This window comes from Notothenia rossii (genome assembly GCF_949606895.1).
Source record: "Notothenia rossii genome assembly, chromosome: 6".
Taxonomy (NCBI): Eukaryota; Metazoa; Chordata; class Actinopteri; order Perciformes; family Nototheniidae; genus Notothenia; species Notothenia rossii.
Genome location: NC_136909.1, coordinates 6,175,221 through 6,189,572, shown reverse-complemented (window position 1 = coordinate 6,189,572; position 14,352 = coordinate 6,175,221). Strand labels below are relative to the sequence as shown.

Below are 14,352 nucleotides of genomic sequence, written 5' to 3'. Positions count from 1 at the left end.
GCTTTCTGCTCACTGGTGAGTTAGCCTCTGAGTGTTAAGCACATCAGGCTGGCAGCTGTATGGGCATTGCTCTATGGTAGCTGTTATTTGCACATTGTTAATCATGAGCAATGCATCCTTACATTGTTTAACTGTGAGGTGTTATACAATTGTACTCTGGAGAGCTTTTAAAGGTAAAAAAAATAAACGGCATGATGGGATGTGTAGTACCAAATATGTAAAGCACTTTTTTGTTAATGTATGATTTGCTGCATATAAGGAATAAAACAAAAATCCTCTGTCGTACCATATTGAAGTATCATTATTTTTGCATCGTGTTGAATCGCATCGTATCGCCCCGAATCGCATAATTTTGAATCAAATCATATCGAACTGTATCGCAACAGGGGTGAATCGTATCGTATCGCATCGCCTGGTGTTTCAAAGGTATCGCTAATGTATCGTATCGTGGCAACGTATCGAGATGCGCATCGCATCGGCCTCAGTGATGGAGATGCACATCCCTACTACATTAGCATCTGCGATCTTTTGTCAGGGCTGCCTGCTAACATTTGAGTTCAGCTTGGAGTGAGATTTTTTTTTGGTGATCCGAAAAAAAGAAACGTTCATCTGTACAGTGTTACAAATGTATTGAACATATAAACTAGGGTTTCCCATTAATGTACCGGGCGCTACAGTGGAATACGCACATACAGTGTACCCGCAACTTTTACAATGAAGGCTCGATAATCAGCTCACAGCATATAAAATGGCATATTGGTGTAAGAAGAGGTAAAGTGCTATTTTACAAGTGGGGGGGGGGGGGGGGGTCCTCACCTCCGGGGGGTCCGGGGGCATGCTCCCCCGGGAAGATTTTTTTTAAATATTGAAGTTAAATGTATTAACCTGGTGCACTTTGAGAGCAAAATTAATGTAAGGATACATCTCTCAACAACCATATGAAACAGAACTGTAAACAGATTTTATTTTTCTTTATGGATATTTTACAAATCACTCCCCTTTTAAACTGTATTCTTGTTTTACTGTCATAGTATTTCATAACTGTTTTTCGTTTATTCTGATAAATGGTGACCAAAACGTTTGAGACCCACTGAGATAATTAGACTAAAGTTAACTATCTAAACAGAGTCCCTTACCTCACCGAGCTGTAGTTATCTCTGTATGACAGCAGAGAGCTCTCCCTCTCATTGTTTGAGAAACAGCTTCTAATATCATTGTGGTGATAGTGAGGGTAGACAATCACTTTTTTGACAAGACAGTAGCGACGGCCATCTTGGTGACGTGTGTTGTTGTGAGAGTCTGCGAGACCAGAGTTGTAGTTCATTCAGCGTTTCACACAAAAAAAAAGTGTTACTTCAAAGTTTTACGACATACATTTTTTTTTTTACTTGCAAAATGATCTTTTAAATTGACAAACATCATATGTGTAATTCGTGGCACAATTCAAACGGGATCGAAAGATAATCTTTCTCTCTCCATTGACTTCAGTACATATTTTTTCCGAAATAAGGTCCCATGAGGCCCACCGGAAGGGGAGGGACTTCGCCTCTCTATAGAGAGGAGAGAGAGTAGTAACATGGACATAGTAAATTAATGAGTAAAGACGGTCTTCCTGGTTGAACTCGAGCTGAGCTTCATTTAGTCTCAGATCACTTCCACATGGTCTCCATCAGCTTCGTATGGCACCTTGGACATAACACAAGAACAACTTCCTGTTTTTGTTTTTGAAAGACAAACCTTTATTAATGATCCAAACATTTCATTTGATCACACATCCCATCAGTAAAGTGTGTTCAATGATTTCATGATCAGTTTCTCTTTCTCCACACCATGAATGTGTTTCATCTCAGCTATTTCAAACAGAATCAGACATGATGTCCTTATTGATTATTATCATGATAAGTTATGTTCTATAAAACATCAGAGTGCCCACTTTCTATTTGGATAACAACAACAACAACAACAACAATTAGTCTGCAAAACAATAACTGTAATATTATACAATATATTTCCCGAGCAAAGACTCGAAGCTATTTACAGCAGAATAATAAATGATGTACTTATTGATTATGATCATGACAGGAAGTAATATCATTTTAAATAAACATGTGATGATGAAATAAGTGTTATAACCATCTGGGAACTCATGTGTTAGTTAATTTGAGCAACAATAACATTTAACCTGTCAGAATAATACATGTGATTATAAATGTCTCTGTTGTTTTAGAACCAGAATAAAATGTGTAGAATAAAAGAAGCTCTGCTGCTTTCTCTCTGAAGACTCGTGCATTACAAGAGAAACAACAACAAGAATCAAAAGAAATATCCAACACATATTTAGAGCAAAGTTTACAAATCAGTTCAGGTGAACAAGGATCCTCCTGAGCAGTGACAGCCTCCATGGCTACACAGACACAGGAAGGAGCCGGAAGAAAGTCCAACATCTACAGAACAACTCGTGAGAAGATGTTGAAGCACATCCCATCATGTTTGATTGACAGCTGATCTCTGCAGTGAAGACATGGACAATCAGCTCTGATGGACACACGGTGAGTTTAAGAAGTAGAAGAGTTCCTCCAAGGACTTCAGGCTATTTGAGTTTACAAAACTCAGCAGTGTCTCCATAACTAGAATAAAGACAAACTCCAGCATGTAGCGGCTGAGTGAACGTGGTCTGGACTCTGTGGAGGAGAGTCATGGTTTCAGAGACGCTGTAGAAGGACAGAACACCTGCTCTGTGATCCAGGTACACTCCTACTCTGGAGGACGGAGGACCTGAGACGGGAGTTTTGATACTGTTGTAACGAAATGAATAACTGTTTTGGTTACACTCCAAGGACCAAGATTTGTCATTGTATCCAAATATACTTTCCCTCCATGCTGCTCTGCTGATATTCTTGTATGCGACTGCGACTTCAACTCCTCTCCCTCTCCACTCCACCTCCCAGTAACAACGTCCAATCAGACTCTCTCTACTCAGGACCTGACGATACCTAGTGAATCTGTCTGGGTGACTAGAATAAGACTGATGCTGTCTCATGAGTGTTGCTTTTCTGCTCCCCTCAGATAATACCAGCCGTGTCTCTGCTGTGTTTGGATCCAGAGTGATCTCCTGTGAATATTCTAAGAACCCAGCTCTGGTGGTGGGCTCTGCTGCTGACAGTAACACCTCCACTTCAGTCGGTGAGACGTTTGTCCATTCCTCTCTCAGGACGTCCTGTAGTTTGTCTCTGACTGCTGACAGGGCCTCCGTCACGTCCTCAAAGTATCTCAGAGGACGGATGTTGATGCTGGAGGAGTGTGTAGCTTCACTGAGGGCTGGCAGTGAGGAGGGGTAGCTGAGCAGAAAGTGGTTGTGGTCCTCTGTGTGAGACAGCAGCTTCAGCTCAGCGTCTCTCCTCTTCAGCTCAGAGATCTCCTGCTCCAGCTTCTCCTGGAGCTCTCTGACTCCACTCACCTCTCTCTCCTGCTGGGATCTGAGCTGCTGCTTCACATCAGAGCTTCTTTTCTCCATGAGACGGATCAGCTCAGTGAACATCTTCTCACTGTCCTCCACTGCTTTCTCAGCAGAGCCATTGACGGCCTCCACCTCCTGCTGAAGCAGCTTCACCTCCTTCTCTCCGTCCTGGATTCTCTGCTGGATGTTTAGTCGACTCCCCTCCAGCTCTCTCTGCCTCTCAGTCCTCTCTGCTGCAGCAGACACCGTGTCGTGGCCTTTGTGTTCGTCCATAGTGCAGATATAACAGATACTCTGCTGATCAGTGCGGCAGAACAGCTTCATCACCTCGTCGTGACGAGAGCAGATGTTCTCCTGGAGCTTCTTGGAGGGCTCCACCAGCTTGTGTTTTTTAAAGACAGGTGATTCATAATGAGGCTGGAGGTGTTGGTCACAGTAAGAGGCCAGACACACGAGGCAGGACTTACAGGCTCTCAGCTTCCTCCCAGTGCAGACATCACAGGACACATCTCCAGCTCCAGCATAGCAGAGATCAGCAGGAGCAGGTGGGGGTCCAGTCTTCTTCAGCTCCTCCACTAAAGCTGCTAACATGGTGTTTTTCAGCAGGACAGGCCTCGGAGTGAAGCTCTGCCTGCACTGAGGGCAGCTGTGGATTAGCTCTCCATCCCAGTGCTGTTTAATACACTTCATGCAGTAGCTGTGTCCACAGGGAATAGTCACCGGATCCTTCAGTAGATCCAGACAGATGGAACAAGAGAAGGTTTCCCGGTCCAGCTGAACTCCTCTCTGCGCCATTTCACCTCTCAGTAGCAGCGAGTGTGTGAGTTTCACTTCCTAAAAGCTGAAACTCGTGTGACAGGTTATCTGAACAGGATGTGTGTGTGCAGTGAATGTGGCCTATCAGCTCTTGTGCTTTACCCACATGTTGGTTACACCCCTCCTCCTCAGTGTGGATCTGAAGGGGAGGAACCAGGAAGGACAGAGTGGAGCTGGCTGCGTCTGAGAGCAGGAAGAAGAGGGAGGGATATGATAGGCTTGTGAGAATAGAGCGAAGTAATTGGTTAAGCTGGGGAGTGACGCCCCTGATCACTTATTGAGAGGAGAGAGAGTAGTAACATGGAAATAATAAATGAATGAGTAAAGACGGTCTTTCTGGTTGAACTTGCGCTGAGCTTCATTAGTTTTAAAACTGATAGCATATTATAGACCGATGTTCTCTTAACCTGACTTTTCAATTAAAGTTGCTGTATGTGAAGCATTGTATTTATTTTGTAGTGTTATGTTACGATTAGTTATAATTAGTTTAGATCAGATTAGATGTACTTGTGTAAAATGTGTGGGGTTCTTTTAAATAATAACAGATAATACATATAACAAAAAATAATATAATAAAATAAATATAACAAAAATAATAACAGACATTACTCATCAGTTAGAATATACTACAATAGATTAAAAATAAATAAATAAAAAAGGTAAACAGTAAACACAATTTAAAAAAAAAAAAAAAAAAAAAACATCTTATGAATAATAGTATAAATTAATACGAATACATTTTATTTTATTTGTATTATAAAATAGTCTAAAAGGTGAAAGGTCCCATGTCATGCTTTCCCGGTTATTACCCGTCCCCTTGTGTGTTATGAAGGTTTTTCTGCATGTGAACGGTCTGCAGAGTCACAAACCCTCAAAGTACACCCTGTAGGGAGTAAAACTCTAACACAGAGAGGACCTGTCTGTGCTGCCCCAGAACGCCTCGTTGAGGATTTCTCTTTTTGCTTCTTTTTTTTCTTCCCGAGTAAAGTGACGTAAACGGGCATAGTGACGTAACGGCTCCACACACACACACACACACACACACACACACACACACACACACACACACACACACACACACACACACACACACACACACTCAGTCAGCCTTATCTTTTCTCAGCCGCAGCTCCGCGGATATCTCAGCCAGAGCACACACACACACACACACACACATACACACACACACAGGTCTCGCAGACCCCACACAGCAACCAGGAAACCACACCAGTAACACAGCTCACACTGTCCGCTCCAGCAGCGAGCCCCGCAACGCCCCGCCAACACGGCACCCAGACCCCACGCAGCATTCTCATCTGTTTGTCATTACTGGTGTCATTTCCTGGTTGCTAACAAACGCCGTTGTAACATAAACACTGATGTTCCGCTGTAACGGTGGTGGACTCATCAGAACAGAGTGGGCAAGCTGACCAATCAGAGCACAGTTGGCTCATAGGGAGGGGGGGGCCAGGAGCTCCAACAAGCCGTTTAGTACAGAGAGTGAATACACATACTATACAGAGATGCTGTATGAGAAACCAATGTGAGTTTGGAAAATTGAACAATGTAAATCTATTCTAGTAGACCTCAACAATGGAATTATGATCAGTAGAAATGGTCATGACATGGGACCTTTAAAAAGAAAGTATATAAAAAAAACACACAAGCAGGGCATACAAAAAAACGTGTGTGTGTGTGTGTGTGTGTGTGTGTGTGTGTGTGTGTGTGTGTGTGTGTGTGTGTGTGTGTGTGTGTGTGTGTGTGTGTGTGTGTGTGTGTGTGTGTGTGTGTGTGTGTGTGTGTGTGTGTGTGTGTGTGTGTGTGTGTGTGTGTGTGTGTGTGTGTGTGTGTGTGTGTGTGTGTGTGTGTGTGTGTGTGTGTGTGTGTGTGTGTGTGTGTGTGTGTGTGTGTGTGTGTGTGTGTGTGTGTCAAAATATAAAAAAATACAGAATGAATAATTATAATAGACCAATCTACTAATCATACAAAATGATGTAGACATACATACATCTACATTATACAAGTGTGTAAAGTTTATTTTTAATTGTTATATCAAAACAAAAATAATGCAAAATTGAAAATATAACCTGCAACTTCATTGAGATTCAAATGTAAATGATCTCTAATGGATTATAATTATGAAACAGTCTGAGTTTGAGGCTTCGCATTCAGAAACACTGAAGTTAGTCAGATTCATAAAGCTGAACAAATTAATAACATGTCCTCCAGCACTGTATGTGAGATATTGGAAGTTATCAGAGGCTGGTTTATTTTTAAATCATCTTATATTTTATAAAAGGCTAAATATCTGATCTGAGTAACCCATGCTTCGGTTGTTGCTAAGCGACTATAGAAGCCCTGTTGGAGCAGAACATAGTGTAACCTTTAGTTGTCAGCACGTTGCTTCAAAGGGACATCAGGAAACAGCTGGAGGCTCAAACATGTGGGCTAAATGTCGTTTTTTGGACTACTGTGAAGTACATGAAGTCTTGAAATAGAAATATTGAAATAGAAGACCATGTGTTCAACAAAAGAAATGAGTATCAAATAGTTTGCTGAAATACTTAAACTTTAGATTGACGTGAAACGGGTCCAGAAGACATGTTCATAGAATAAATAGCTATAAATATTAATATCTGTCATATTTATACATTATTTTTTGTTATTTATTCTACTATTTCAACAATTAGACTGTTTATACATCAGGAAAACAAAAACAATGAGTAGAAGTCGGAGGGCAGAAAGCAAAGTGTACACAGAGATAGTCCTCCTGATAGTGATCCAGTTCAGGATAAAGAAAAAAACAGATAAACAAAACTATATATTTACATTCACATACATACATACATACATACATACATACATTTCCTGGGTGAAAATAAAATGATAAAGTAAAAAAAAAAAGGCCTACAGGTCCATGTTCAGATAACAAGACATTCGACTGCATCTCATGTCCAAGAACTTGTTCTCTGTACAATTACAACAAACTTAAAGGTCCCGTATGATACTGTTTTTCATCAATATATCCCAGGTCTCAGATATATACCGAACCTGTCTCTGATTGGCTGAAACACCAAACAGATCATTGCAGCATTACCCATAATCCCCTCTGTTTCAGCCCTGTTTCCAAAGTGCTGATTCTCTGTCTTTTACTTTAGATGAAAATAAGGAGCCCCTCCCCACGCCCCTCTGAGAGACATTTGGTTAAAAAGAACACAATGGTGCGAATCTATCGAGAATCTTTTTTCCTGAAGATTTCAGAGTCTCTTTACGCAGAGGGGACACATGTTGATGTAGAAGAGACATGAAGAAGAGGGGACACATGTTGATGTAGAAGAGATATGAAGAAGAGGGGACACATGTTGATGTAGAAGAGACATGAAGAAGAGGGGACACATGTTGATGTAGAAGAGACATGAAGAAGAGGATTTTGCATAATCGCGCCACCACTATTTGTATATAGGGGAAACACTGGTATTAGTATGTAGTGTCTCTACTTTAAAGAGTCCTCTCCAGCTGATGTTCAGGTGTATATCAGTATGTAGTGTCTCTACTTTAAAGAGTCCTCTCCTGCTGATGTTCAGGTGTATATCAGTATGTAGTGTCTCTACTTTAAAGAGTCCTCTCCTGCTGATGTTCAGGTGTATATCAGTATGTAGTGTCTCTACTTTAAAGAGTCCTCTCCTGCTGACGTTCAGGTGTATATCAGTATGTAGTGTCTCTACTTTAAAGAGTCCTCTCCTGCTGACGTTCAGGTGTATATCAGTATGTAGTGTCTCTACTTTAAAGAGTCCTCTCCTGCTGATGTTCAGGTGTATATCAGTATTTAGTGTCTCTACTTTAAAGAGTCCTCTCCTGCTGATGTTCAGGTGTATATCAGTATGTAGTGTCTCTACTTTAAAGAGTCCTCTCCTGCTGATGTTCAGGTGTATATCAGTATGTAGTGTCTCTACTTTAAAGAGTCCTCTCCTGCTGATGTTCAGGTGTATATCAGTATGTAGTTGTCTCTACTTTAAAGAGTCCTCTCCTGCTGATGTTCAGGTGTATATCAGTGTGTAGTGTCTCTACTTTAAAGAGTCCTCTCCTGCTGATGTTCAGGTGTATATCAGTATGTAGTGTCTCTACTTTAAAGAGTCCTCTCCTGCTGATGTTCAGGTGTATATCAGTATTTAGTGTCTCTACTTTAAAGAGTCCTCTCCTGCTGATGTTCAGGTGTATATCAGTATGTAGTGTCTCTACTTTAAAGAGTCCTCTCCTGCTGATGTTCAGGTGTGTATCAGTATGTAGTGTCTCTACTTTAAAGAGTCCTCTCCTGCTGATGTTCAGGTGTATATCAGTATGTAGTGTCTCTACTTTAAAGAGTCCTCTCCTACTGATGTTCAGGTGTATATCAGTATTTAGTGTCTCTACTTTAAAGAGTCCTCTCCTGCTGATGTTCAGGTGTATATCAGTATTTAGTGTCTCTACTTTAAAGAGTCCTCTCCTGCTGATGTTCAGGTGTATATCAGTATGTAGTGTCTCTACTTTAAAGAGTCCTCTCCTGCTGATGTTCAGGTGTATATCAGTATTTAGTGTCTCTACTTTAAAGAGTCCTCTCCTGCTGATGTTCAGGTGTATATCAGTATGTAGTGTCTCTACTTTAAAGAGTCCTCTCCTGCTGATGTTCAGCTGTATATCAGTATTTAGTGTCTCTACTTTAAAGAGTCCTCTCCTGCTGATGTTCAGGTGTATATCAGTATGTAGTTGTCTCTACTTTAAAGAGTCCTCTCCTGCTGATGTTCAGGTGTATATCAGTGTGTAGTGTCTCTACTTTAAAGAGTCCTCTCCTGCTGATGTTCAGGTGTATATCAGTATGTAGTGTCTCTACTTTAAAGAGTCCTCTCCTGCTGATGTTCAGGTGTATATCAGTATTTAGTGTCTCTACTTTAAAGAGTCCTCTCCTGCTGATGTTCAGGTGTATATCAGTATGTAGTGTCTCTACTTTAAAGAGTCCTCTCCTGCTGATGTTCAGGTGTGTATCAGTATGTAGTGTCTCTACTTTAAAGAGTCCTCTCCTGCTGATGTTCAGGTGTATATCAGTATGTAGTGTCTCTACTTTAAAGAGTCCTCTCCTACTGATGTTCAGGTGTATATCAGTATTTAGTGTCTCTACTTTAAAGAGTCCTCTCCTGCTGATGTTCAGGTGTATATCAGTATGTAGTGTCTCTACTTTAAAGAGTCCTCTCCTGCTGATGTTCAGGTGTATATCAGTATTTAGTGTCTCTACTTTAAAGAGTCCTCTCCTGCTGATGTTCAGGTGTATATCAGTATTTAGTGTCTCTACTTTAAAGAGTCCTCTCCTGCTGATGTTCAGGTGTATATCAGTATGTAGTGTCTCTACTTTAAAGAGTCCTCTCCTGCTGATGTGTGTATACATAGTGTGTGCAGCATGTTAATATGAAACAGAAAGCTCATTGTCTAAACTGAAAACTTGAAGCTCTCACTTTCCAGAGAAAACAGAAGCTCTTTGATGTCAAAGACACCGTGTCCATCTTGTGTGTCCTTAATTAATTGTGTGTGTGTGTGTGTGTGTGTGTGTGTGTGTGTGTGTGTGTGTGTGTGTGTGTGTGTGTGTGTGTGTGTGTGTGTGTGTGTGTGTGTGTGTGTGTGTGTGTGTGTGTGTGTGTGTGTGTGTGTGTGTGTGTGTGTGTGTGTGTGTGTGTGTGTGTGTGTGTGTGTGTGTGTGTGTGTGTGTGTGTGTGTGTGTGTGTGTGTGTGTGTGTGTGTGTGTGTGTGTGTGTGTGTGTGTGTGTGTGTGTGTGTGTGTGTGTGTGTGTGCTCTTCAGGCCGGTGGATGAGGAGCGTCTGCGCCCCGTCACCCAGCTGGACCTCCTCTTCGGTCTGGACAAGATGAAGGAGTCCAAGCAGGCCACGGCCGCCATGTTGCCTCTGGAGGTACCGCTGGACTGAACTCTGAAACACAGGAAACACTTTCCCCTCTTTTATCTGCAGAATATCAGAGGAGCCCACTTTCAGCACAACCCTGCTACCTGTGGAAAAACGTAATTTAGTCTCAAATTGCGATGTACAGTAGGAGGGAGTGATCGTGTTTTACTGCTGTTACTCACTCCTCTCCTGCACCACTATAAGGCTTCAGATGCTGTCCTTCAAAATGCATTTCACACGATCATTATCAGAAGGGATTAAGTGACTCTGGAGCTTTGCTGTTTGATTGAACTTTTTGTTGTGGGTGTTTGATAACAAAGGATTGAATCCCTTTTAATCCGAGCCCTTTGGAAGAGATCATGTATTTGGCCCTGGTCTCATTACACTCTATTCTCTACAGAGGTCGTTGTGTGGTAGGACATTAGTCCGTAATGCATCTCAGCCACATGACGTCCCAAATAGCAAATAGCTTTTTTATTTTCAGGAAATTCCAATCTAACTTTAATAACTTTCCTGTTGTTTTCTGAACTGGCTTAGATAGCTCTCTCCAGCTGGTTGAACTGATTCTGTTTTGTTTTTTGAAAGCTGACAGGAACACTGTATTTCTTCAGTTTTTGCTCTCCGTGATCATTTCCATTGTGTTATTGTTTGTTTGATGGCTTCTTGACTTGTTAGAAGCCATAGAGGATGCACTTAGCCGGTGTGTGGATTTAACAGAAAGCCGTAGCAATGCAATTATTTTCAGGTCTTATAACATACAACGGTTACATGTATGTTGTCATGCTTTCAAATCACGGTATGTTCCAATCGAAAAAGGGAAGAACAAAGTCAGATACAGGTGAAATAAAAAAACATCTGTGTAACACCTAGTCACAATATAAGCTTGAGTCAGCTCTGAAAGGTACTGTAGACAAAAGCAAATAACTACACGAATATTCAATTAGTGTCAAATAGAGTTTAAACTTCAATCTGTAGTTGGAAGAACTTCTAAACCGAGCTATACGCAACAACAAAGACACAGATATAAGCTGTTACATCAATACAAATAGTTACTCTGCTATCAATGGCTATACTATGATACAAACCGGATTATTACGGCTGTTAGTAGATGAATTATAGGAATTATGTTGTGTGCATGTCTGTGAATGTGAAAGAGTTAAGGATACTTTAAATGCAACTAAAGTTAACCAATGTGAAGCTCTTAAGCTCTTATCGTGCTGATTTGGAACAGAAAATAGTCTGCACTTATTGTTTTCCACCCAAAAGGACAACAGCTGTTACCTCTTAATGTTCAATCTGCCCTGAGTGTTTTTCAAGTGTCATATTTATTGTCACTTTGAATGTTTTTAATAATGGACTTCCTGTCAATCATCACCGCAACGCACATTCGTTTTAATCTGTCAGTTTCTTTGAGTCTCGCTTGAAAGGAAGTGGCTTCAAAATTCAAAAGCGTTCAATCATTTCCACGATGTTGTGACATGCTTCTCTCACTCCTGTCTGTATAGAAAGCCTCATTATTCTCCACATGGTCACAGCATGTGTTCTTAGATCTGTGTGTGAGTCTCTTACAGACCTTTCTCTCACTGATCCCGTGAAGACCATCCATGCACGACCACCAGGTGGCGCTGCGGCTTCACTGCCAGGAGTAACAGCCTGAAACACTTCCTTTGGAACTGTATTGTACAAGATTGAATTACAAACCTTTAAGGCTCAATCCATGGTGTTGTGATGTACATTAAAATAACAGCTTACATCAATCACACGTGAAACACGAAATGATGCTTTAACAAAGATTAAGGGTCTTTAAGCAACATATAACGAGTACAATAATAATAATAATACATAATATTTATATAGCGCCTTTCACGAAACTCAAGGTCGCTTTACAAGTCGGGTAGGGGGGGGGAGTAGGGGAAAAGAGGCAGGCAGGTTAGGGGGGGGGGGCGGCAAGTAGCGGAAAAATAAACTTATCAAACTAACAGTGGGGAAAGCCTTGGTGAACAGGTGCGCTTTGAGGGCTTCCTCTGTAATGTAATGTTGCAAATAGTTAGAGTCCGTGCTTCCATTTGTAAATACAGTATTGACTCAACGATATCAAAATATATGTAAAAAAAAGTTCTCCTTCAGAAGAACTCCAGCTTTAATCTGCATCTCATTCAGAGGGTGTAGCTGGAAGAAAATAGGCCCTACAAAGTCTCGATATCTCCCTCACAGAATCCACATTTATTAACCCAATTACATTGTTTACATTGATGTTAAAGCTTTATCTGTGGAGCACTTTTCATACACAGAAAGCAGCTCAAAGTGCTTGGACAATATGGCAACAAGACAACACTTACAGACAACAAGACGTTACATTCAGGTCACAGCGTTAGTACATCAGACATATGAGTACATAGAATACAGCAATGTAGAATAGGTAAGGTGATAAATAACAAAAATATATAAAAAATGATCCCACTCGGTAAACGTAAGAAAGACAAAAAAATAAAAAAGATTTAAAGAGAAAGAAAGAGTTATAAAAAGAAATAGCTAACTAAAGGGGGATATTGTCTCTCCAGCTGTCGTTTGAATATGTAATAATTATTAGATAACAATATTATTTACTTTTAAAATATTAGACAGCCACATCAAAAGATAGAAAGTCAGAGGTGATAAGGCCACCATTAAGAGCTCTGTTTACCAGTGGGGATTCTTTCAAATCGATTATTAAAAAGTGTTTGGATGGACAACAGCCGGAGAAAGTGAGTTTTATAGCGTTAGGGGGACATAATGAAATCCAAACTGCTGCTCAGTGTTTGTTGTTCATTCAGTGGTATTTACACATCTGTTGCTCTTCATCACAGTTCCTCAAAGGTCAACATGTTCCCCTGTAGACTAACGATGTGTTCCTCCAGATTTTACACAGATTACTTTGACTTCTCAGAGAAGGAGTCTCAATGCAATATCAGGTCGTTCATTAATGCAAATGTCCATATTGAAATGTCACTGTCCAAAATATGTGTGTGTTGTTGAATGTAAACTATGTACTGTGAAGCGTATTTATTAAATTACACTGAAGAAGTATTTACTCTTATTTTCACCAGCAAAACGTTACCTCAGTTTCAACATGGATCTCCACCTCTTTGTCTTTGTCCTTGTTTAACTATGTTTATTATATCTAACCCTACTAATTACTCAAATTAGTTAAGTGTATTGTCCCATGATAACTTCAATAATAACTCATAACAAATCATATATATCTAACTGGACAAATATCAGGTTCATATTAGTATAGTGTCTCTACTTTAAAGAGTCCTCTCCCTCTGATGTTCAGGTGTATATCAGTATGTAGTGTCTCTACTTTAAAGAGTCCTCTCCTGCTGATGTTCAGGTGTATATCAGTATGTACTGTCTCTACTTTAAAGAGTCATCTCCTGCTGATGTTCAGGTGTATATCAGTATGTACTGTCTCTACTTTAAAGAGTCCTCTCCTGCTGATGTTCAGGTTTATGTCAGTATGTAGTGTCTCTACTTTAAAGAGTCCTCTCCTGCTGAAGTTCAGGTGTATATCAGTATGTAGTGTCTCTACTTTAAAGAGTCCTCTCCTGCTGATGTTCAGGTGTATGTCAGTATGTAGTATCTCTACTTTAAAGAGTCCTCTCCTGCTGATGTTCAGGTGTATATCAGTATGTAGTGTCTCTACTTTAAAGAGTCCTCTCCTGCTGATGTTCAGGTGTATATCAGTATGTAGTGCCTCTACTTTAAAGAGTCCTCTCCTGCTGATGTTCAGGTGTATATCAGTATGTAGTGCCTCTACTTTAAAGAGTCCTCTCCTGCTGATGTTCAGGTGTATATCAGTATGTAGTGTCTCTACTTTAAAGAGTCCTCTCCTGCTGATGTTCAGGTGTATATCAGTATGTAGTGCCTCTACTTTAAAGAGTCCTCTCCTGCTGATGTTCAGGTGTATATCAGTATGTAGTGCCTCTACTTTAAAGAGTCCTCTCCTGCTGATGTTCAGGTGTATATCAGTATGTAGTGTCTCTACTTTAAAGAGTCCTCTCCTGCTGATGTTCAGGTGTATATCAGTATGTAGTGTCTCTGCTTTAAAGAGTCCTCTCCTGCTGATGTTCAGGTGTATATCAGTATGTAGTGTCTCTACTTTAAAGAGTCCT

At 40.6% G+C, this 14,352-nt stretch overlaps 2 protein-coding genes across 2 annotated transcripts in view; one reads left to right on the top strand and one right to left on the bottom strand.

Annotated features, from left to right (window-relative positions):
• The window catches only part of atad1a (ATPase family AAA domain containing 1a), a 36,233-nt gene extending 24,130 nt beyond the window's left edge, over positions 1-12,103 (top strand). The window contains exon 10 of the mRNA XM_079690058.1: positions 10,099-12,103. Coding sequence (XP_079546184.1) covers positions 10,099-10,222 — 124 coding nt within the window. The 3' untranslated portion in view covers positions 10,223-12,103. The remainder of the gene's footprint in view (positions 1-10,098) is intronic.
• Positions 1,716-5,717, bottom strand: LOC307044736 (tripartite motif-containing protein 16-like). The gene has a single exon (XM_079690052.1). The coding sequence runs from the start codon at positions 4,250-4,252 to the stop codon at positions 2,591-2,593; it is 1,662 nt and encodes a 553-aa protein (XP_079546178.1). The 5' UTR covers positions 4,253-5,717; the 3' UTR covers positions 1,716-2,590.
• Positions 12,104-14,352: the final 2,249 nt, after the last annotated feature.